Below are 25130 nucleotides of genomic sequence, written 5' to 3' on the forward strand. Positions count from 1 at the left end.
TTTTTAAACGCCTGTCGTAAAACTGTGAACTCTCGTGTGTTACGGCTCTCGTGTGTCTTTTGACTGACAGCGCCGCGGGCACGTGCGTTTGTTGACAACACTTATCGACGTTTTAATGGAAATGTCGTGTCGATATTTTGGGGGAGCGCGGGTGCTCTTTTCGGGGCATTTTTGCGTTACACGCGACGGTCTGATCACGATCGGGGCGAATCTTGACACGTGTAGGTTTATCTGTGAGTGGAGTTGGACTCCGGCTCTGTAGGGGGCAGCAGAGGACAGACAGAGGCGAACACACACATTGGACTCCGGCTCTGTAGGGGGCAGCAGAGGACAAACAGAGGCGAACACACACACACACACAACACAGTCAGCCGAGACCGGTAAACACTCTGCAGGACGATGCTGTCAGCAACAGCTACTTATTCAACTAATTTATCAGTCGTGTCTCTTGGTAAAAAATGAAATTGGTGAGTAATGGACGTTCCAGTAAAGAGAACAACGTTAATAACAGGCGCCTAAAGAGCGGCTAACTGGGTTAGCTCGACAGCTAATAGCCCCGTCTGTTAGCTACTGTCTCATCCACTGAAGCTAGCTCGGCAGCTAACAGCCAAGCCGGAGTGTGTAAACCATGAAAGACACGCAGGCTGGTGACATAAACACACTTTGCTCCTTTTGATGCGTTTATCCCGCTTCTGCTGCGTCTTCCTGGCCAGCCGCCGTGTTTCTGACGGTGTATTTCTCCTTCACAGTATTGTTTGTCTGGTCATCCCACGCTGCCGTGCAATGTCCTCAAGTTCAAGTCCACCACCATCATGCTGGACTGTGGACTGGACACCACCTCTGTCCTCAACTTCCTGCCCCTTCCTCTGGTGCACAGGTGAGTCTCTGGCACCTTTATTCATTCATTTATAGGTGGTCGACTTGTCGTTGCTCTGAATAATGGAGGCTGTTTTTGTTCTTTTTCAGCCCGAGACTCTCCAAGCTACCTGGCTGGGTGTCCAAAGATGGAACAGTGAACTTGGAAAAGGTAATGAGAAGATGCCTGTATCTAAACTATAACTTGTTTTTGCTTTGTGCTTTGTCAGACCACTTTTTATCTTTGTCTTTTTTTTTTTTTTAATCTACATACAGTATGTTACTATGACGACTCAGGCCTGCACATGTAGACAAAACCATTTCTTCCCATCTTTCCAGGAGCTGAAGGAGTGTGCAGGACGTGTGTTTGTGGACTCGCAGCCTGAGTTTTGTCTCCCTGAGGTAATAAAACTTCCAGCCACCACACGACTCTACTAAAAGGTTTGGTTCTCTGGGAATTATACAGTTACAATAAAATGTCGCTGTTGATCATGAGAAACGAGCTGAGGTCAAAAGAAAGCGGTGACGTGTTGCATATTTTTACATCAAATCAACATCTTCGCAATAAATATCAGAATATGTATGTTGCAGTTGGTCGTTTCTCATTAAATTACAATTTAAAGGTTTTGCATATTAAAGTAGCCTTTTAAAAAAAAAAAAAATTATTAATTAATTAAACGTATACTCAGCCCGTCTGCCTTTCTTGTGTTTAGTTCAAGCCGTCACTCATAAGTGTGACGCTGACATGACTCGGGGAGGGAACCAAGGCAGTATTCAGACAAAATGACATCTATCTGTTTTTATCTTGAGTGTTTGATTTCAATTGCTCGAGTCTACAAACTCAAAACAAGGAGTATTCGGCCGGTGGCTTGTACTGATATTCAGTGTGAAGCAATGATAAAAAAAAAAATTATTTCTTTATTTATTACTGGAGCAACAAAGTGTGAGTGCTTTAATCATCTGTAACTTCTACAGACTGTACTTCCAATATACATTGTAATAACTGATTTACATAGAATAATCAAACATATATCCTTGATCTTGAACTATCAGAGAGAACTGCTGGGCCTGTCTACCGTCGATGTCATCCTCATCTCCAACTACCACTGTATGATGGCCCTGCCCTACATCACTGAGCACACAGGCTTCACGGGCACCGTGTACGCCACCGAGCCCACCCTGCAGATCGGGAGGTAAAGAGACACGGGGGTGAAAATGTCAACATATTGTGATTTTAACATTATTAAAAATGTATTTTTTCTTTAAAGAAATAAAAGCTCATGTGATTTTAACATTATTAAAGATGTATTTTTTTTAGTACAGTATTGTAAAATGTGATAGAGGTCTTAATCAGCCAGGCTTCAGGTCACATTTTTTGTTTTAAGTCTGAAAAATAACGAAGGAAAGTAAACTTCAGCTGGTTTGCTTTTTGCTGTACTTTCTTTAGACTGTTGATGGAGGAGCTGGTCAACTTCATGGAGAGAGTTCCCAAAGCCCAGTCTGCCACCTGCTGGAAGAACAAGGAAATACAAAGGTAGCTAAACTTTTAAAAACAACTGTCACAGTACAAAAAGAAAAGCAAGTGGGCCCGGTTTGGGAAAATGTTTGTTTTAAAGTATCAAGTTTGGTATTGGGTTATATTTATGTTTAATATATGTAATATTTATACAATCTTGTACCAACTTTTTTTTAATCTGCATTTTGACTCTTTTTCTATCTCTCTTTTTCTGTCTTCAGTTTTAGTGTGTGTATTTTCGATCACGCAGTTTCATTTTACTTTGATGTACATTTCAGCAGAGACATAGAACTTAATGTGATACACAAATAAAAAAAAAATCCTTTCATTATATTAGGTTGCTGCCTGGACCGTTAAAGGACGCGGTGGACGTGTGGACGTGGAAGCGAAGCTACAGTATGCAGGAGGTCAACTCTGCCCTCAGCAAAGTGCAGCTCGTGGGTTATTCACAGAAAGTGGTAAGAACCACTTCAGGCCTATGTTCTCCACACACACACACACACACACACACAGATCCTGTTATTTTATGCGTGAAAAATACCTCCTGGTAGACAAAGTAAATAAAATTTTAAAAAGTAACATATAGCAATTAAATTATCCATCTGTGTGTTTTATCTAATGTGTGGTTTCCTTCCTCAGATATTTATGTGGATTATTAATCCACTATTTCTGTTGTTACAATATGAATGCCATATTTACAGTATGTGCAAATGTTTGTTGTGAGTGTGTTAGTCTTGAGTCTTTTCTAAGTAACGTTTCTGAAACATATTTCATTTTATTTGCATATTAGAAAGTGTTCATGTATTTCTCAGGCTGGTTTTTCCTCCACATGCTTTGAGTTGCGCTTTCACAATCCTGAAATCCCACTGCATGATTAACTGTCATACAAATTATTGTTGTTAATGATATAATTGTCTTTTTTTAATTTATTCCGTGACAATATTATAAATCATAGTTTAATAATACACCTTGTGAAAAAGTAGAGCCATTTATTGTCATTGAACATGGGGACTTATAAATATAAATTACATTTCTGTTTGCCTTTTAGACTTTATAAACACAAACTGAACAGGGCAAATATAACAAACAACTTATGTATACAAAGTGTATTACTGAAACATACCAAGAAATTGCTGACAATTGTCAAAATTGGTGGGAGTCATGAGATGACGTCATCAAAAGAGCAACAGTCAAACCGCAAACTGAGGAAAACATTGTGCAAATATGACATCTGTTAGTTTCATCCAGCTGTTTGTATACAGAGGAATGAACACGATTCTGATGATCATGTCACATATTTGCAATCTGCGATGCTCTAGCTACGAGTGAAGGATTAATTCATATGCTTGTATATGCTGCTAAAACAGCTGCATGTTTCCTCTTTGTGTTTTCCATATTTGTGCGTCGTCATAGTGATGACTTCTTTTCTTCTCCAGGAGTTGTTTGGAGCTGTGCAGATCTCCCCATTAAGCTCTGGTTACTCTCTGGGCAGCTCCAACTGGATCATCCAGTCTCACCATGAGAAAGTGTCCTACGTGTCGGGTTCATCGCTGCTCACCACACATCCACAGGTTCGGTCAGCGGGTCTAATGTTTGACGAAATTACACCTGGGAAACCTGTAATGACCCAGAATGTAACATTTAAGCTAGATATGATGTAGTTGGATGGTTGCAGCAACATGTTTAATGTGTGAATGAATTTAAATGACCCCCAAACTTGAAAGATAATCCAGGATAACTCTGTAGATTCATTTTAGTTAATAATCACAAATCAGCTGTGTTTTATCCTATAAAAACCTCACAGGATAGTTTGGCTTCCCCGCTTGTCTGATGATGATTTAAACTTCCTCTTTTTTTTTTTCCTTCTTTTTTTATTTTATTTACCAGCCGATGGACCAGAGTTCCCTGAAGAACAGTGACGTTCTGATCCTGACAGGACTCACTCAGATGCCCACCGCCAACCCAGACGGCATGCTGGGAGAATTCTGCAGTAACCTGGGTAGGTGGAAATGTACCGGACATAATCGAGTTACTTGTAGACACTTCCTTTGACAATAAGCACGCTGCGCGTCCCACAGTGAGCTGGAAACACCTTAAGTTGTCGTGTGTCATTTGTCTGTCCCTGCAGCCATGACCATCCGGGCCGGCGGCAATGTGCTGGTGCCGTGCTACTCCTCAGGAGTGATATACGACCTGCTGGAGTGTCTGTACCAGTTCATCGAGAGCGCCAACCTGGGCACCACGCCCTTCTACTTCATCTCACCCGTGGCCAACAGCTCGCTGGAGTTCTCTCAGATCTTTGCTGAGTGGTGAGCAGCTGTTTATCAACACCGCCTCATTCTAGCAGACTTTAGGAGTAATTAGTCCGAATATGATGATGGATTGAAACTCAATCAAACATCAATTCCAGATGTTTTCCCCCAATATGCACAAAAACAGTCATGTCTTAATTGTACTTCACATTTTTGCCTCGGTGTCTGTAATATAATTTGAATGCTTCATTTTAGACTGTTGCTGAAGAGAGTTTAATTTTTGACAGTGATTTATTGTAAAGTCAAAACATTGTTTTGTGGAGCAGCTGGATTTTCACCATATTTTAAATGGCCGTGCTGATTTTATTCATTTATTTATGTTATGTTTAAGTTACGAGATCATTTTGTTTCCTTTATAATTTCAGGCTTTGTCATAACAAGCAATCAAAGGTGTATCTCCCCGAGCCTCCGTTCCCCCACGCAGAGGTAAGTCCTGCCGCCGTGTCTCCGACCTGTAAGAACAGAGCTGCGGAACCAGATTTTGTGCCGGTAGACATGAATCTGACACGATTCCCGCAAGCAGCTCGACTCAAAACAACGATGCAGAATTTTCACGACATACATTCACCGAGCACTTTATTAGGAACACCTGTGCACTCTGATGTACACCAATACACCCGTCTGACTTAAGTTCTACATTTTCAGAAGGATGATAACTCCACTTTATGTTTATTATTGAGATCATAGTGGGTGGTGCACCAGACTGCTCTATATAAAGTATTTTGAAATATTTTTTACCAGCTTCAATATTCACGAGGAACGCAGAATATTAGTTGTATTCAATTGCATTAGATTGCTACAGTTCCTAATTTAGTGCCCATTAAGTGCATTTTCTGTATATACACGTACATTTATATTTCTCAACATAAAATCTTAATATGTTTAACACCACCAGTGGAGCGTTTAGAAAATATAATTTGACTAACTCATGTTAATCCAACAGTATTTCACATTTAAAAAACCACCTTTAAATCAATGAGAAACAAAAAATAACTTAAAAAGACAAGTAACCAGGAGCCACTTCAAATATTATCGGTCAAATAAACTTAAACACATTTGCCATGTAGTTATGGATCTGCCAACACCTGGTTTATTAGTAAACGTGTCTCTCTTGAGTTTGCTGGCAAATGTAGAAATGGTGGATTATTTTAGATTAGATGTGCCGCAGGCTTCTGTTGAGTTTTGCCCGTTCTGCCGATGTTGCAGCTGATCCAAACCAACAAGCTGAAGCACTACCCGAGCATCCACGGAGACTTCAGCAGCGAGTTCCGACAGCCCTGCGTGGTTTTCACCGGACACCCGTCGCTGCGCTTCGGCGACGTGGTCCACTTCATGGAGCTGTGGGGCAAATCCAGCCTCAACACCATCATCTTCACCGGTAACCACGCAAACACTGCTGTGTCATCAGAGGTGAATGACAGGATGTCATCCTGGACACACTAAGCTCCTAAAGTCCTCACTGACTTCTCTTTCCCACCACCAGAGCCGGACTTCTCCTACCTGGACGCCCTGGCTCCCTACCAGCCGCTGGCCATGAAGTGTGTCTACTGTCCGATCGACACGCGGCTCAACTTCCACCAAGTGTCCAAGCTGCTCAAAGAAGTCCAGGTACGCCGTTAACACCTGATCATCATCCCATTCCCACGCGTGGTGAATGGACTGTTGGCACTTTTTCCTCCACCAGTTAGAGTGGATTGTGAGAAAAAGGTGAAATAAGACGAGACGAGAATTACACGGGCGTGAAAAGAGTTAATAATAATGATGAGTTTATAGAGGGAATGTTCTCTCCTGATTGTCTTGCTTAGAGAAGGCTGCCCCGTGGGTTTCTTTACACACAATAATGGTAAGAGGAGAACAAGGAAATAATATAGTAAGAGTCCTGTGGGTGAAACAGGAAATGGAAACAAGTTGACAAGCTATCAGGTGAGTCACAAACAAAATAGCAGAACAATGCTTAAGTCAGCGTGCAGAGAACACAACAGTCGTGATACGCTGCAGAGGGAAGTGGTTGGTTGAACTGGACGTTATTCAACTGACCCTGTTGTTCTTCTATGATGTAATCATGTTAAAACTCCTCCACTCGTCCTCTTTACATGTAGAAGGACTGTATTTAATAAGTAATGGCTATGAATAGATCCATTCGGTTTGTCAGGTTATCAGTAATCTTAACTTTTATTTAAAAAAAAAAAAAGCAACAAGAAAGCGCTGAACTCATTGTTTAAAATGAATGAACTGCTTTTATTTATCTCACACTTTTTTGTGTTCTCCTTGTTATAAGATGTCCGACTTCATGCTGCAGTTCAGGAGTTGCGACTGTGCGTGTGTACTTTTTTCTTTTATTCCTTAGGGTTAATCAGTTAAGAAAATCAAAAGAAAAATGAATAATAAAAATAATCTTTATTCACTGCCCTGATGGGAACTTTGTCATGTAATGTTAGTTTTCGCTCCAAACAGCTTTGTACAACCTCATCGAGCTGCTAACACAGATGAAGTTACATAAATCCTGATAATCATGAGAAATGTTCAATATCATTTAATAAGAAAAATGACTTTTGCCACAGCTGCTGGCCGGGGAAACACATTAATAGCCAACACTTAAAAAAGAGTGACCAAAAAAGAATCCTAGTTTTAGATACTTTTAAATACGAGTGTCCCCGGTCTTTCCCCCCTGCAGCCCCTCCATGTGGTGTGTCCAGAGCAGTACACCCAGCCCCCTCTGACCCAGTCCCACCGCTCGGACCTGATGCTGGAGCTGCAGCCTCCTCCGATGCCCTACAGACGCTGCTCTGTCCTCAACCTGCCCTTCAGACGCCGCTACGAACGCATCTACATCCTGCCTGAGGTGAGGCGCTGCGGAGCAGAAGCTCTTAACAGGTTTCACTCCCGAGGGTGTCGGTTTATTCTTTAACTTGCCCGGTTAAAAGCCCTCAACAGAGTCCTCTGAAAGTGTTGAATAAAAGATCGAATCAGCCCCTTTGGAAACAGATGGTGACGGCATATTTTAAACTCTCTGATGTGCTTTTAGTGAACGGTGACATGTGGTGCTGAAGTAGCTGTCATAATCCAAGATTGAAATGTATTATGGAAACATTGAGTGCTGTCAAGAAGCAGATGGCCGATTTTCAATTCTCAAAGTCTGATTCTGCTTCTGTTCCCAGTTGGCCAACTCGCTGGTGCCCTCTGAGGTTAAACCTGGCATCTCCGTGGCAACCGTGTCTGCGGTGCTGCACTCCAAAGACAACAAGCACACGTTGCAGGTGAGTTCACAAAAGTCTTTAAGAGGCGTAATCTCCCTGCTGTCCGCTGACGTTTCTCTGTCATGTGCTGCCAGTCGGTGCCCAAACCCCCCCCTGTGGCCCCCACCAAGAAGAGGAAGCGTGTGATGGAGGAGCCCCCGGTGGTGTTGGCCCCCAAACCCCTGCTGAGTGGAGCCGTGCCCCTGGAAGCTTTCCTGGCCACATTGCAAAAGGTGTGAAATCTGCAGACATTGGTGGAAACCATCGACTGTATAAAAGTGGACGAAGCTTCCGGCCTGCAAAAATGCCAACGTGGAAGCGCCTTAAGCCGCAATACCACCGAGTACCACTAGAGGGTCGGCTCCAAAAAGCTTCCGGCTCCATAGACTCCCATTCAACTAGTCTCATAAAATTCTCAGTCAATTATATTTTTCCACAAGTTATTTCAGTGTTGTTAGCTTCTTATTTGTTTTCTGGTTGTCCATCTGAAAATAATCCCTCATTAATTAGAAAATAGGCTTCAAAAAGATGTTGTTTTTTTTTGGAGGGGAGGTGGTGGGGGGTGGGTGGGCGTGTCTGTTTGATTGACAGGCCTGTGGTGCAGTCAGGTTACAGCTGTCGGTGGGCGGGACGTAGTATCGGCGGGTTTCCAATCAGATCAGTCAGACCCACAGCTCGCCCAAATACGGTCACTTCCTGCTCCAAACTAGCAAGATGGCGACGGCCAAAGTACGAATTCAAGGTTTCATATCGGCCGTTCACAAACCAACGGGTGACGTCACTGCTGGTTGTCGCTTGCTGGAAACTTAAATATCAGCCAGCAGTTGAAATCATTTTCTGTACCATGCTGCCTTCTTATTGGCCCATCATTGGCATTCGTATTCCCAGAGGAGCCTGAAAATCGTTTCCTCTTGGACATTAAAATCTCTCTATGGCGTAACCTTGTCAGGATTAGTGCTTATTTTACATGTATGAAAAGTTCATGTGCGTTTGTCTCCTCACGTGCAGCATGGGATCTCCGAGGTCAAAGTGGAGGAGACGGCAGACGGACACATCCTCCACCTGCAGGCGGAGGACACGCTGATTCAGCTGGAGGAGGACGGGACGCACATCGTCTGCGACAACAACGAAGCGCTGCGCACCACACTGAGAGACCTGGTGCTGCGCTTCCTGCAGAAACTCTGACCTGAAAACTCGCCTCTGTTAGTTCTTCACCGCATTTCTGCTTCAGCAGCAGCAGCAGAAGAAACGGGAGGAGGGAAGGATGTGACGAGGAGCTGTGAGCTGAACTGAACTGTCACATTTAACGCTGTAACATTTACAGTCGTTTTACTGTGAAGCCCAGCGATGATTTTTTTTTTTTTAAATTTATAAAAACAAACCCAGATGTATTATTTTGTATTAAAAAAAAGATCTGAAAAAGTCCAATTTTGTGTCTTTCATCACTGTAACCTCGTCGGTAAGGAAACTTGAAACCACTCGAGGTTGTTTTCCAAAGGAGGAAGTAAAAAAAAAAAAAGAAAAAAAAAGTCATCTCCTGTAGGTTCCTGTGGTTTGTCTGTTTGTTATTCACATTTCTCACATAACTTAAAAAAAAAAAAAAGTACACGTCATTTGTTCTCATCTGACTATAACCTCTATTGAAGAACTCAAGGCTTTAAATTTGGTACAAAATGTTCTTCCTGCTGAATGAGGCGGTGCAAGAAAAGCTCTGTCGTAAATAATGAGACGATGACGGCAGAATTCCTTTGAGCTGCTCTGGTTTCAGGTTCCTGTTATTGACTCACTGTCACGGCTTCCTGGGACTCCTGAATACAACAGAGCCTTTGTTACATGTGACCTGTCAAAACAGCCGGTCAGTTGTTACATTGGTAAATATGATAATCCACGAGTGCTGCTGAAGCACTTTGAAGACCTCGGTGCTTTATGTTAATGGTCCGCACAACAGACGTGCTCCGTACAACAAAATGCACTGTACCACTGATTAAGTTAAAAATGTCTCAACTAAAATTAAAATATATACCGCTACTTTTATACACAGTTTATGATGTCAACTTGACTTTCCAGCGCAGTTGGATGGTTGCGTGAATTAAAACTGCGTCGTGACGTTTTGGGACTGCTGCCGAAGCGCATCACCGACAATTAGTGGGTAATGAAATCTAACATCCCTTTGGACGTTAGGATGTTTGTGTTGTTTACACTTTTTTCAATGCGAGTAAAATCTTTTGTAAATATATATTTTATATATCATAAAAAAACAGCCTCAAGCTGCAATGATCAGAGTTGCAAGAGTTGTAGAAGACAAGAAAGTAAATCACATGCACACACTGCAACAGTGTTGATGAGTTGTATTTGTCCACTAGTGGATTCAAACCGTAGATCTTCAGTGAAGGTGACTCACTGACTGCGCCACCAGGAAGATATAAATGCACATAAATGTAAAGCTATTGAACATCACTGCGGACTCACCAGCTTTACCAAACAACCCCTTTGAAAACATCTAGTGTCCAAATAATGTGTGGTTAAATTTTGGGAGCATTTGAATGAATATTTGTGGAGTTATGGGTTGCAGTGAGCCAAAGTTTTGTCACAATGCAGGGGATGTCCTGATTCAGCTCTGTAGCCAATAGAGGGGATTTATTGTAACTTCATGGGTTGATGATTGGTGGTGCAGTGGGCGGCAGACTGTCGCCTCACTGCAGGAAGCTTCAGGGTTCATACCTGCCTGGGGTTAACACACTTCAAGACAAAATGTTGGCGATAAAATTCTGAAAAAAAAATATATACTGTATATTATTTGGATGATGTCAGGTGTATCTCCAAATATTTCAGTGAATTATGAGCAAATGTTTGGAGAAATAGAAAATGTTGTGCATACAGCACACGTTACAGGAAGATATTTAATATCACTGCGAGCTCACCGTTTGACCAAACGTAACCCCTTTAAAAACACATGATGTCAAGTATCTGAGGAATGTCTGTGTCAGTGTTTGTAGCATTTGAATGAATAGTTGTGGAGGATCAATGAAGTTCTTTCTTTTCTGGTTGTTTTTTTTTTTAATTATTTTTTTAATCATTTTTGTGCCTGAGCTAACTGCTAACATGCAACAACCAATAACAAAACTGTCTCTGGCCGGCTGTGCAAAATAGGTTCTCAACAGTGGTAGAAGGTAAATAAGTACATTTACTCAATTTAAGTTACTTTACTGGAGTATTTTCCAGTTGAAGCTGCGTTATTTTTCCACTCCACTACATCTCAGAGAGAATATTGTACTTCCACTACATTTATCCAACAGCTTTAGTTACTTGTCAAATCAAGATTTGACATAATGGATAATATAACAAGCTTTTAAAATGCAACACAATGTTAAAGATAAAGTCAGTATTGTCACATTTCAGATGTCTGTGAGTTGTTAACAGCTCCAGCAAATTGTGATTTTTCTCACCAAACTGCTCACGGTTTTATTTCAATAAATGTTCAAATGATCCACAATCTCAGCAAAAATCAAGGAGATCATTTTTTCAAAAACTTAAAAAGCAGATTTGTAGATTCAAACTTTGTTTTTTTCTCCCAGTAATCATCTGACGAGCCCTCAGATTAATCTGCTGCTGGATAGAAAACTGGATAGAAAGTAGTTCAAACCAGCTCCACCTGCAGCAGCTACAACAGTAACATGCTGCTGACACCTGGATGCTTCAGTGTTAATAATCTAATGATGTCATAGATATTAATGTATCAGAGACAGTATTTTACTTTATGACTTTAACTACATTTTGCAGGTAATACTTCTAGATTTTGACTTTAGTAAGATTTTTCCTGCAGGACTTTTACTCGTATTTCTACATTGCTGTATTGGTACTTTCACTCAGTCCAGGGTCTGAATACTTCTTCCCCCACTGCCTCTCTAAGGTTTTCAAAGTAATTTCAAAATGCATTTTTAGACTGTTTTGTCTCGTGAACTCTGGTGTAGCGTAGTATTCAGTGCTTTTGTTACAGTGCTCAAACTGGTAACTCCTCCTTCATTACCCGGTATCTGAAAGTGAAAAGAGTGGTCTTTGTATCAGAGTGCTGAGGGGCTGGAGGCAGGTTGTCATTAAAAGAAGAGACAGTCTCAGGTTCTCTACTTTATTTCATTCATTTCATGGTACAAATACTATAAAGTCACACACCTGCAGGTCACAAAGAGTTTGCTGCTGATTGGCTGCCACAGTAAAGTCTAGTCAGGCCTGTGAGTTTCTAACTACGTTTAAAAGCAGAAAAGCTGAATGCTGCAACATTGCAGGTCAGAGTCTGTGATCTGTATGTTCGAAGCCCTTTTGTCCAGATTCGGACCAGACTGATGAAACCTCATTATAGCTGATAGATGTGGTCAGACTCATCTATTACGGTGTGATCGACGTGGTTAAATCTACCATGAATGACAACGTGTGACCACAGATGACTTGTCGGCCGTTGGATTACCACAGAGGAGCTCTGGTCAGCATCCCTTTCCAGCTGTGAGAATCTGCCACCTGCAACAGAGCAGGATAAAGCGCTGTGGATGCAGAACAGCTGGAACAATGAACAGACTTCAGGGATACATGAAAACAATCCTTGTTGTGGCTAAATGCTCAACTCCATGTTAAAAAAAATGGCAACATGAAAGGATTATTGATCACATTAAAAAGTAAAAGTGCTATTTGAGGCAACATTACTGTGTGGTAGGAAGGTAAGCACAACTTTGCAGTATGTGAAATTATAAATGGATTGTTACAAATTGCACTGAATGTGTGCCATGGCAGGTTTCACTTCCTGATCTGCTTTGACTACAAGATGTGTTTGATCAGAGTAACTCACCTGCATCCTCTTGTGAAGAAACCTCAACTTCTGGCTGAGACATTCAATCTCCTGAGAGAAGACAGAGATGCTGTGGTCAGGTGGACAGAGCAATGTAAAATATCTGTCTAATTATAATAGAAGGTACAGATGCCTTTCACATTTAAAGTAAGAGTCTCATAGCTTTGACTGTGACGTGTGGGTGTGTGTTGGTGTTTATTTCTGTGTTCACTGCCGGAGGAAAAGTTCAAATACCTGTGTGAGTTTTTCATCGTGCCTGAGTTTGATCTGAGGCAAGAGGTTGTCCAGTCTGTGAATCTGGAATAAATATAAAATGTTAAACTTATGTCCTGGCAGATAATAAAGAAACTTAACGATCCAGACAGAATAAAAATGGCATGAAGACACATTTGATTGTCGGAAGAGGAATAAACCAATTCACAGTCAAACAGGCCAACCTGAGGCTGAGCTGGGCAAAGAAAAAAGAAACACTAAACCACTTAAACATGAACACATCTAATCCCAAATTCTTCATCGCAATTTGAGCACAGAGAATTTAGCCCTCAGACACACAAACTTTAAGCCCTTTTTGAATTAATGTTGATTCAAGTAATGAAATATTAGCGTTAATACTCCATCACAAGAGTGACTGTTTACATTTTTAATGAGGAAAATATACATACAGTAGAATCGTTTTCAAAGTTTATCAGTAGTAGACCCTTTAAAGATTATATGTATTACATATAAAAGCTATATCCATAAAAAGGGGTTAAATAAAGGGGATTTACTGACTTCCTTCTGGAAAAGACTGGGGGAGACATCATCTTCCAGACATGCAAGCAGGAAAACTGATCTGGTCATGTGACCTTTCCTATTAGTTGCATGACATTGATCAATCTTACCCAAGACAATCTATTTTTTCATTTTAAAATGGAATTTGTTACCCAAAGCCAAACAGCAACTCTTCCAGAAACACGTCGTCACATTAACGATCTGTGACATTAAACCGATTCATCCAAAAGTTAGAAGATGATTCCCAGCGGCCTGTAGCTGCTCTGTCTGGTGCACTGATGACTAAATACATCAATGTTATATTAGCTCCCTGAAACATCATTACTAAAGCAGCAGTTCTTGTATGATGACTGTGCGGTTCCTGTTCCTCACCCTCCTGTCGATAGTCTGCAGTCTGGTCTTCATGCTCCTGTTGATCACAGTCATGGGGATGGTTCTGGGTTTGGGATGCACTGCAGTAAAAATCACAACTAACTGACCTGAACAACGTTTCTGCTGCTGCCGCCACCACGCTCACCACGGGCAGCTTTTAATACAACACAGAATACAGCACAAGTGACGACAATGACAGATGTTCATGAGCATTGTTTGGTTTGCAAGTGAGACGAATATCCATGTTATAATCTAAAGTGATTTGCAAAGAAAAAATAAGTCATTTTCTTCATGATAGAAGTGTTTATAATCAAAACATATAACATTTTAATTGGAGACACTTTGAGTCCCCATATTTAGCATTCATAAGCAGCACACAAGGATTTAATAACAAGCATTTGTAACAGAAATATTTAAATTTCACTGATGCAACAAATCTAAAAAAATATATTTTGGGTGCTCGTTTTGCTGTTTGCTGACACTATTTTTTATGTGTTTAAAAGTGGTCGCCACTGATGGCAACCAAAGGCCAAGAATTGTCTGCTAACTTCTTAAAATGGTTGCCGATGGCAACCCATCAAGCCATGTACCAGCTCGAAGAGCAGTATTTCCTTATTTAAACATTATAAGGAAGGTGAATTTGTATATTTCCCCAAATTTCAAACTGTTACTGACAGTGTTGTGAAATGTAGAAACCCACATGACGCACACATGTCGACCCACATGTTTTGTTTGAGAGAGCAGAAGCTGGGTGAACTCTTACCATGCTGAAAGATCTTGGCAACCTCGAGCACATAAGGTCTGTGGAGAAAAAAACATGTAATTGCTTCATAAATGATGCGCATAGACTGAAGCTATGTAAAGACATTCATAGTGTACATGAGCAGACCACATACATGTGTTTGCTGTTGGCGGGGATGGAGCTGTTCAGAGGCATCAGACGGCCGCGGTGGTTCCTTATCTGCACACAGAACAAAATGATCCAGGTCACTGTGACTTCTCAGTGACTTTTCATTTCTTGTGATAATATTCTGTGGACACAAACAATTCCTTGAAACAGTCAGAGACATGTCTGTAACATGAGAGAAAACGAGTCGTACCTTCAGTATGACGTTGGAAGAGCTTAGCCCGAAGGTACTGTTGATGATCTGAAAAAAAAAAGAGATTCAAAAGTAGTGGAGGGAGTACTCAGATCGTTTACTGAAGTACGAGTAATAATACCACAAGTAAAATAAATATCTACGGTCTATGATTACAAGTAGAAGTACTGTGTTCAAAATCGGATTGAAAGTAAGTATTTAAGTGCTGTCAGCAAAATGTACTTAAAGAAGTAAAAGTACTCTTTACGCAGAATGTCCCAGTAAAGTGTTTTATTTGTCATAATAAAATTAATGGGATGTTGTGAGTGTACATGTGAGTCTCATTCTAATGTTGTCATGGTAGAGATCATTTTAACATGTGACACTGTTGAAGCATCTAATTTATGCACATCAATGCATATATAGGAACTAATCATATGTTCTAGGTAGGCCTATAATATCTTTATCTGAACAGTAACTAAAGCTGTCAGATAAATGTAGTGGAGTGAAAGTATGAAATACCTTCAAATGGAAATATTCAAGTAAAAGTACCTCTAAATTTTACTCAAGTACAGTACTTGAGTTCATGTACTTTCCACCGCTGCAACATACACAACATTAAAAACAGTTTATATTTATTTTTACAAATATTCTTTGTTCATATTTTTGAAACAGTTCAAACAAAAATCACAGTATCTGACAACAATAATGATATCAATACAAGTGACAACAAAATCCTAAAGGAGGAATATGAATTACAATTAAAATCAATTAAAGTGATGGATGGATGGATGGATGGATGGATGGATGGATGGATGGATGGATGGATGGATGGATGGATGGATGGATGGATGATGGATGGATGGATGATGGATGAAGGATGGATGGATGGATGATGGATGAATGGATGGATGATGGATGGATGATGGATGGATGGATGGATGGATGGATGGATGGATGGATGGATGATGGATGGATGGATGATCGATGAAGGATGGATGGATGGATGATGGATGAATGGATGGATGATGGATGGATGGATGGATGGATGGATGGATGGATGGATGATCGATGAAGGATGGATGGATGGATGATGGATGATGGATGGATGGATGGATGGATGGATGGATGGATGGATGGATGATGGATGGATGGATGATGGATGGATGGATGGATGGATGGATGGATGGATGGATGGATGGATGGATGGATGGATGGATGTATACCTGTATGATCACGGTGACCTCAGCCCCTGCATTAATGGACACTTCTCGAAGAGCCACCACTCTTTCATCTGCAACAAATGGAACATTACATTCTACCACTTTATAATATATTTATATATATATATAAATAAGAATATATATATTCATATTTATTTATCTTTAAGACAGGTTTATAAGTTGTAACTAGTGACTTTATTAATGGTGAATCAACCTTTTCACCAAAGTCCCCCTCAACACAAACATTTAATTCTCCTGCTTGTTTTGGCCTTCGCACTTCACAATGTATCTGCAGAGTTTGACATGTTTTCACATTCATCTGCCAAACAGGTGAAGTTTCTTTGTGCTCATTTTTAACGTGAGTTGAACAAGTGCAGCCATGATAATGTGATATTAAAACTCATGGTCGGGCAGTATGCAACAAGTATGATGATTAAGTGCACATACAGGGACTTTGCACTGGAGACAGTCTGTGTCCGGTACTAAAACTTTTTCATTAAAAATGATAAACTGACTCTGGATTGCTCAGTGAGGTAGAAAGAATATAGATGTCATGGTAAAAATATTTAAACATGTATAGAAACACTGCATTAGGCAGAAATTAGTATTCAGAGCGTATGTCTTCAAACCTGTCTGAAAGGGAGACTGGTTGGATTTGTAAAACCCCTTTATTCATCTCTTATTAACATCTGTATGCTATTGGCAGATAGTAAATTATTTAAAAAGCCATTATAATTGGGCCACACACACACACACACACACACACACACACACACACACACACACACACACACACACACACACACACACACACACACACACACACACTCAAAGCCTGAGATGTGGGCAGCAGGTCTAATAATAACCTAACAATCCTCCTTAATCAAATGCAGCTGCTGTCCTCCTTGACCATTGATGGACAGGAGCGTTACCATAGCGACGCCTGATCACTCGGTGGAGTAAAATAAAACCTTCACGTGTGAATAACATTTTGTTAGTTGGATTTAACTCTGCCAGGTCTGAACAATAAGAGCGCAGCATCTCTGTTCAGTCTTCAATGAGTCCCGAGAGGCTGGTTGCCATGGAGACGGACGCACAGTGACTGGACAAATAACTCGCATCTGACCGCAACGTGGAGAAAACTCACAGAAACGTATACGAACCGTTTTTGTCAAGCCGCCTCAGAGCGATCCAGACCTTTGACACGTGAGGAGATTCATCAACACTGACGTTAGACATTTTCTTCTGCGCACAGTGGCAGGAGGACACGAGAGCGTCTGACACTTCCGGTGAGGGATTTTCAGAATAAGGCTTGAGGTCTGTGGCTGCACATCAACGTGCCGGTAAGTGGCGGGTAAGAGGCGTCGAGCCTCACGCAGCACAGCGGGAACGTATGAACAGCCCGAAATAATGTGCAGCATCACAGTAAAAGTACTACAATCACCCAACTACGCCTGCTTCAGTACACTTTTGTATTTGATCTATTTCCATTATGTGCTATTTCTTGGGATTTCTTTTTTTTTTTTTTTTTACATCAATGACATTTAATGTTTTAATAATAATAATAATAATAATAACAACAACAATAATCTTTATATGTAGAGCACTTTCCCAAACCCTAGTATTTCAAACAAGGCATGATATCCATACTTTTTTTTTTTTAAATAATCAGATTTTCATTATATAACAGCTTGGAAAAAATAAACATAGGCTACATTTAAATGAAAAGATCAGGAAAATAAGTTCTGCATTTGTCTTAAGAAGAAATGTAAAATATGGCGCTGACTCACGCAGTCAGTTACTTTGCTGTACAGGTTGTGGAAGCTGTCTCCCATCTTGAACATCTACAACACCGTTCAGGACCTGCAGTGAAGATGAAGGTAACAGCCATCCGCCCTCTGATTGGATAACACTTTAGATATCCCCAAAAGGTAACTGCTTGAGTTTCTGAAAGGCTTCTTCAACTCAGACTGACTGGCGTTGGGAGTCTCCGGCATCCCAACCATTCAGTTGAAACCGTGCGGAGGAGCAGCTGGATAACATTTACATGACCTGCTGCCGCTTCCTCCCACAGCACAGACCTGTATGTTCAGACGGATGGCGATTCCAAATGGGTGTGAATGGTTGTCTGCCTGCTGGCCCTGCAATGACCTGCCGACTGTCTGCAGCACAGAGCAGGTACAGATAATCAATAGATGGATAGGCTGAGACCTGGATAACTGACAAATCTTTACGGACTCTGATTAGACAGTTGGACTCTGCCTTGTGATTGGCTAGTCAATTTCCAGTCAGATTCAGGTATAAATACCGGGTCAGAGTTCATAGTAGCGTCACACGGTGCAGATTTATTTCACAACCATTACAAACGACAGACTTTGGAAGTATTCGTGAACGTCACTTTACAAGCTCTAAATCTAATGACTGATTTGAACCCACACAGGCTCCGCCTCCATCGAGGTTTAATCCCCCAGCAGCTGACGGTGCAGACCAACGATCAGCAACTGTGCTGTCTGCTTCACATCATGATTTGAATTCTTTGGATTTGTCTTTGGTACATTACACACTAAACTGAACAAACGTTAGATGTAAATACAAAAAAAACAAAAAAAAACAGCTGGCTTCTTGTTATTTGTGTCACAAAATATTTAATTGGTGCAACGTTTTACATGCATCTAAAATACATTTAATAATAAGCTTTCAATGTACAATATCTTACAGTGTACTACACTGATAACTGATAATACACCTGTGTGCAGCAGGATGAACAAGAATTGATACATGTTGGAGGATTTGAAACTCATGAAACACTCTTATCCTTCAGTGAAGAGTTTACAAGTAGCTCTATGTTGGACAGATGTAACAACCTTTACATTTAACTTACTTCTGTCTGTTCACATGTGTTCATCTTCAGCAGAGAGAGAGAGAGAGACAAACAAGGTATTCTGGTATGTTTGTTGCGTTTCAGCGGGTATCAACATAAAAACAGAGGGTTACATTTTGTATGGTGGTCCTGAGAGGGAGAACAAACAGGGGGCGACGTTGGTTCCATCAGTTGTGTGTGTAACGAGATCAGTGAGGTGTGGCCCATGCTGTAGGTACCGCCATTAAAAACAAAAAAGGGTAAAATTCATATGTCGTTGAACTGGACAGAAATTATATTAAAACATCTTTTATTATAATGAAGCTTTTAAAAATGTCTCCTCTTTGTTCTTCCTTATATGATACTGAAGAAACGGGCAGTGCATTTGGAAGGATTTTAGTGATGACGACACCATCTCCGGGTGTGACTTTCTGATGATCTAAACTCGGCCTCGGTGCAGTTAAAATATTCGGAGGCTCATTTGGTCTTGAACTTGGGGGGGAAAAAAAAACAAAAAGGTGGACAGTAGAGGTGGCAGTGCTTTCAGAGGAGGCTGTTTCCACTTTGCATCAACGTGCCTCCCGGCGAGATCGGATCATAAGTGGCCAGCCGTAAGCCGAGTGTTACCACATTGCATGTCATGCGTCTCCACCTGAGTCCTGAGTGACCACTTGAGACCAGATCTCACTTCCCCGCTCTTTATGCAAATGAACATGTGGGCTGCTTCATGAGAAGGCACGAGTAAATAAGCACAAGAACGGGAGCCTAAACGTCAGAACCTCAATGATTCGGGTCAGATTAATGAATTGTTCCTGCGCGTGCTCGCTGCCGTCGGTCCGATGTGTTGGAAATTACACGATGTAAACTCAAGAGAAAGAAACTAAACCCTGAGGAGGCTTCGGTGAAACAAGTCTCACGTGGCAGCTTGTTTTAAATCGCTAAAAAGCTGATTTACATCACGAGTTTGCAGTAAATCTCTCGTGCTGTCTGTAGAGTTCAGCTGTGCTCGGCACAATCAGGCAGGAGAGGTTTTTTTTTCTTTCTGGTAACAAAAAGAATAAAAAAAAATAAAAGAGAAGCGCTCACAGATCCAAAACTAGCAAACCTGCTGTAACGTGATGGGAACACATCGGAACGAACACGAACCGGATTTATTTTTTTATTCCACTTGGACGTTCGCCGGCCGCTTGCGATCCGATCACTCCGGGACACGTGTGGATGCACGGTGGAAACGGGGTACCACAGACGGATCGTGTAAACAAATTCAGGCCCAGTGAGGGAACGTGAACGTCTCCTTTAGTGGTTGGGGGGGGGGTCATAGTTTCATTATTACCTTTTGTCCCAAAAATCTTCCAATTCTGACATTTACAATACAATACGTTTGAATAAAACGTCTGAATTTGTGAATCAAAACGTGAAAAGAACTTGACAAATGTAGAAATTAAAAGCCAAATATCAACGTTTTTCCTCGTTAGGTTAAGTGAGCAATATTTTTTTATAAGAACAATGTGTCAAATTATTATGTGTAATGTGAACGGTGTCGCTCCGCGTTACAAACACAGAAAATGATCTGCTCAACTCTGCAGGTCCCCTCAGCGCTATGGAGTTCTTTTATAGCTTCCTTCAGCTCGTTGTTTTGGTTTTCGGCCCTTTAGCTTTATGTTTTGGTTCACTCTAAGTGCCATTTTGCGCACGACAAAAAGTCCTTTTTACCCACACACGATAAAATAATGATAAAGCCCACTGCGCACTACCTGCACAGCACCAAACGGTATGTGATAATATGTCAGTGTTGCGTTCGGTTTGTTTCTGCAGCCTAAAAAAAAATTACCCCAAAGAAATCTTCAAGGAGCTTTATAGACAAAATGTGGAGGAAATGTGGGTAAAAGTGACTTTTGGATCCCTGTGAAGTAACTGTCTACTCTTTTTTTTTTTTTTTTTTTTTCCCTTCCTCAGCTTTCAGACCATTAATCTGCACTCTGGCTGCATCCTGTTGGTCAGAAGGAGAGTTGGTTTATCTGCCATCATCTGAGAGCGGGAGGCGGGGTTCGACCTGATAAATGTTTCCTCTGTCTCGTCAGCCGTTTGGAGTTTTACTGTCGTCCTTCACTTGGATTCTTTCTCGGCGTCCAGCAGTGCAGAGTTGACGCCCAGCTTCTTCAGCTCCTCCACCAGATCTCCGTTCTGGTGCATCTGGAGCAGGATGTCGCAGCCTCCCACAAACTCGCCGTTGAAGTACACCTGGGGGATCGTGGGCCAGTTGGAGAAGTCTTTGACTCCTGTGGAAAGCAGATGGCATCGGTGTCAGAGACGGAAATGGAAATATAATATCAGATGTCAGACCAAGAGAATGGCGGGAGATTTTCCTGTGTACGAACCGATGACATTTTCTGATTATTATCTGTCATGTTTCCTTTTGTATAAAACACCCAGGATTCCCCCGTTTAGACCTTTTTCTACAGCCTTGTTTAAGGCAGGAATGTTGTATTGTTATTTCCCCTCATCTTTCTGTGTATAAGGAACAAACGCGGAATATTTGAATGAGCCATTCACAGTTTCACTTAAACAAACAGTGCAGGTAATCACGGACGGGAATTTCCGACTCTCCCTTTTAGAAAGACGTCGTGACCCCTCGTGGTGAGATTAGACCATGTTGTGCCACGTCATGCCATCCAAAAATCACACACTGGGGCAACATTATGCTGGCTTTGTTTGGTTCAATGTAAAAAAAAAAAAGAAAAGCCGTGGTGGCTGTGGCTCAGATGGTGCAGCTGGTTGCCCACCAATCGGTTCAATCCCCAGGTCCTCCTGTCCTGAAGTGTCCTTGGGGAGGACACCAAACTCCAAATTGCTCTGGATGGAAGGAGCCATCTTAGCATGGCAGTTCTTCACGTTGGTGTGTGAATGTGTGTGCTGATGGGTGAATGGGAGGCAAATTGTAAAGTGCTTTGAGATCACTGTGGTAAAAATAAAAATGCATTATATTACTGCGGACCATTTAGTGAGGGGTCTTCTTAACGGCTGTCTTTCAGGATCTCCGTGTAAAACGAGCTATCAACAGAATTTTGCACGACATTCATAAGAAGACCCGAGTATTTAAAACGGCTGAACACAATTACATGCGTCAGTGTGATTTGGTAGGTTGTATGATCTTGTTTTATGCTGCTCACTTGTGATGTAACATCAGCAACAAAACAATAGGCAATAATCCAAATGTGAAGATGAATGTTAGATTAGTCCACAGTAAACAATAGTGTTGTATGTTTGGGGAGGATGCAGAGCTGGTTAAAAAAAAATGTTTAGGACAAAAGTACTGATAAATAAAGTGACCCAATGTCAATATTTACATGTATTTTACTTACATTTTGGGGTTTAAGTTTATGCAACACTTCTATACTGCATTGCGGGATATTTACAAGTGATTCCGGGGTTTCTGTTACAGTCGTGCAACTGCAACAAATGTTGAACAATGTTGGTCATTTCCTTGTCCATCAACATATCTGCTGGAACAGAAAAGGATCCAGTCATAAAGACAAGACAATGAGTGAGGTGTGAATGGCCCCACAGGCTCACATGTGACTATGGTGTAACGTTTGAGTTGAAGCACCACACCCTGTGGTCCTGCTGCTGCACCACACTGATAAACACTTGAACACACCTCGAGACAGAGCCGCTGACAAATAACCGAAGTGTGGGGTTAATAATAGGTTATATAGTGTACACAAAGCACGACAGGAGCTAATGGGAGACATAAACACGGGTTAAAGCAACTGAACGCAGCATGTAACACTTCCACTGTTCCGTATGTGGAAGTTTGTCGAGCTACAAGTTTCCTGTTCAGCTGCTCGGTGACAGCTTTGTCGCGTCACGTCATGTCACGAGCCGGTTATTTCAGCCCACTGACCTTGTCTCAGGTCCTGGTCGTCCAGCACGTTGTACGCGGCGTAGTTGTCCACCCCGTGCATCCGCAGGATCTGAACCACGGCATTACTGAAGCCGCACATGGGCTGTGCCGGCGTCCCTTTCATGAACACCACCACTTTGTCCTTCTTTACCATTTCACCAAGGTCCTTCTGGATATCTGTCGCGGCGCACAGGAGCCGGGCCGAGGCCGGCCACACGCCGGATTGTTTGGGCAGATAGACCGCCGCCCCCAACCGCAGACACCGCGCAGTAGATCTAATTAAACTGTTCATGGTTTTCGGTAAGTTATAACTATACCCGAAGGAAAGAAATGCTGGAACGGACCAACTTTGTTCAGTCCAAATCGGCGTAAACGCAGTCCGTCTGTCAAAACGCGCACGGCTCACGCTACCCGCTGGAGAGAAGAGGCGGGACCTTAACACTGATTGGACAGCTTTGGCCAAACAAAATCGAATCTGATTTGCTATTGGTAAAGCCACACGCCAATTGCATCAGTTACACAAGGGAGGCTTTTCAAACTGACGATTTAATAAAAAAATAAATAAAAAATAAAAAAATAAAAAGAGAAAATGACATATCAATATACGAAATCGTGTTTTCCTTTCTTAAGAAAAAGTATGTATCAAAAATGTATTTAAAAAAAACAAACTTTTCAGGTTACAGAAGTCCTTAAAAACTTCCGGGGCAACTTGGGCAAAAAAGGAAGAAGACGGTGACGGTTTGAAAGATGGCGGCGCACACACAGAAGAACAACAAACCTGGGAAATCTGGAGGTAAAGAGGCTCAGCCTCTGATAATCGCCAAAACTCCGGCGGAAGAACAGCGGCTGAAGTTGGAGAGGTTGATGCGGAACCCGGATAAAGTCGCTCCCATCCCGGACCGGCCGAAAGAGTGGAACCCGCGGGCTCCGCCGGAGTTCGTCCGGGACGTGATGGGCTCCAGCGCCGGAGCCGGCAGCGGGGAGTTCCACGTTTACCGGCACCTCCGGCGCAGGGAGTACCAGAGGCAGGACTTCTTGGACAAGATGGCAGACAAGGTGGACAAGGACGTGGATTATCTGGATAAAGTGGAGCTGAACAAGCAGGCGGCCGAGGACCGCACGGCCAAGCGCCGGAAGAAGCGCGACAAGATGAAGCGGAAAAAGCTGCTGGCGAAGAAAGCGAAAGTGGAGGCTCAAGACAAGAAGGGAGAGGACGCCGAGGAGAGCTCGGAGAGCAGCGAAGAGGAGGACAAAGAAGACGGAAGAGAGGCTGAGGATGACGCGGAGGCTCCGAGCTTCATCATGGGGAAGAAATGAGCGCGTGATGGATTCTAGACTGAAACGTCACAGAACAGATTCAAAAAAGCAGGAAAACCTTTGGACACCTGATGGAGAGCGAAAGAGTCAAATTGATCCAGTCCGGAAAGATGACAACATTTATCAACAAGACCTTTTTTTTTTTTTTTTTATTACCAGCAAACAAACACACTTTCAGACACTTGTTGGTTTGTTGACTGCAGGATTTTAAATCGGACATTCAGTGTTCAGACGCATTTGTGATTCTGGGAAAAAAAAACAAAAAAAATCAACTTTTAACTTGATTTGATTGTTGAGGATCTTCTTATTTTTTCTTTTGCTAATATCGTTTTTTTTTTTTTTTTTTAAATAAAATAAAAAAAACATGAAATTTCAGGTGTTTTTATTGCAAAATTTGCTTTTCTATCGTCATCACCGCACATCGTTGGCGGCAGCTAGGTTTATGAACAACTAAGAAACACAAGTAAGTACACTGTTAGTGACCCGTGATCCTATTTTACCGTTTCTGCCCTTTGCAGCCTTGTGAAGTTGCCACCAGGTGAAGACCGTTGCTTGTGTGGGCACAACAAGGTTGCAGAAAGCAACTCAAAGAATGAAAAGGCGTGACTTCTGGAGGCTCAGGAGTTTCACGTGCGATGTTCCTTGCACAGGCCCCCCCTCCCCCCTCCTCTTCCCCTCTCCCCCTCCCCTCCCCTCCCCCTATTCCCCTCCCCCTGCTTTCCACGGTGGTGATGGTCCCGTTCAGTAGCTGTCACCGTTCTTGAGGCAGGCAGAGCAAAACCTGGCAGCAGGATATTGTCTGAAACAGGGGAAGGGCTTCCTGTCAGACACTGTCAGTTGTCACAAAA

General features: G+C 42.0%; 4 protein-coding genes and 1 non-coding gene across 5 annotated transcripts; 3 read left to right on the forward strand and 2 right to left on the reverse strand.

The window, feature by feature from the left end:
* The first annotated feature begins 22 nt into the window (after positions 1–22).
* On the forward strand, positions 23–9347 carry ints9 (integrator complex subunit 9). The gene is made up of 18 exons (XM_069703134.1): positions 23–219; positions 286–467; positions 750–877; positions 967–1027; positions 1195–1257; positions 1909–2048; positions 2303–2389; positions 2709–2829; positions 3808–3942; positions 4259–4370; positions 4500–4680; positions 5049–5109; positions 5890–6061; positions 6167–6291; positions 7358–7525; positions 7842–7940; positions 8015–8152; positions 8928–9347. Exons 2-18 carry the CDS (start codon positions 459–461, stop codon positions 9102–9104), a joined length of 1977 nt encoding a protein of 658 aa, XP_069559235.1. The 5' UTR covers positions 23–219; positions 286–458; the 3' UTR covers positions 9105–9347.
* Positions 9348–12203: 2856 nt separating this feature from the next.
* Positions 12204–17596, reverse strand: LOC138623488 (uncharacterized). The gene is made up of 9 exons (XM_069703041.1): positions 17365–17596; positions 16205–16272; positions 15000–15047; positions 14796–14860; positions 14663–14700; positions 13900–13979; positions 12991–13053; positions 12757–12807; positions 12204–12431 (listed from the first exon to the last, which is right to left on the reverse strand). Exons 1-9 carry the CDS (start codon positions 17438–17440, stop codon positions 12378–12380), a joined length of 543 nt encoding a protein of 180 aa, XP_069559142.1. The 5' UTR covers positions 17441–17596; the 3' UTR covers positions 12204–12377.
* Positions 17597–18811: 1215 nt separating this feature from the next.
* On the reverse strand, positions 18812–23362 carry glrx5 (glutaredoxin 5 homolog (S. cerevisiae)). The gene is made up of 2 exons (XM_069703155.1): positions 22966–23362; positions 18812–21340 (listed from the first exon to the last, which is right to left on the reverse strand). The coding sequence occupies exons 1-2, from the start codon at positions 23255–23257 to the stop codon at positions 21168–21170; spliced, it is 465 nt and encodes a 154-aa protein (XP_069559256.1). The 5' UTR covers positions 23258–23362; the 3' UTR covers positions 18812–21167.
* A 274-nt stretch (positions 23363–23636) lies between these two features.
* prkrip1 (PRKR interacting protein 1) lies at positions 23637–24549 on the forward strand. The gene has a single exon (XM_069703153.1). It carries the CDS (start codon positions 23713–23715, stop codon positions 24280–24282), a length of 570 nt encoding a protein of 189 aa, XP_069559254.1. The 5' UTR covers positions 23637–23712; the 3' UTR covers positions 24283–24549.
* A 242-nt stretch (positions 24550–24791) lies between these two features.
* LOC138623570 (small Cajal body-specific RNA 13) lies at positions 24792–25130 on the forward strand. Its single transcript, XR_011311084.1, has one exon. It is a non-coding gene; the product is annotated as a small Cajal body-specific RNA 13 (non-coding RNA).

Source organism: Brachyistius frenatus, unplaced genomic scaffold (genome assembly GCF_029030835.1).
Source record: "Brachyistius frenatus isolate BFR_SWC_R1_liver_20210118 unplaced genomic scaffold, ASM2903083v1 Contig_44, whole genome shotgun sequence".
Classification (NCBI taxonomy): domain Eukaryota; kingdom Metazoa; phylum Chordata; class Actinopteri; family Embiotocidae; genus Brachyistius; species Brachyistius frenatus.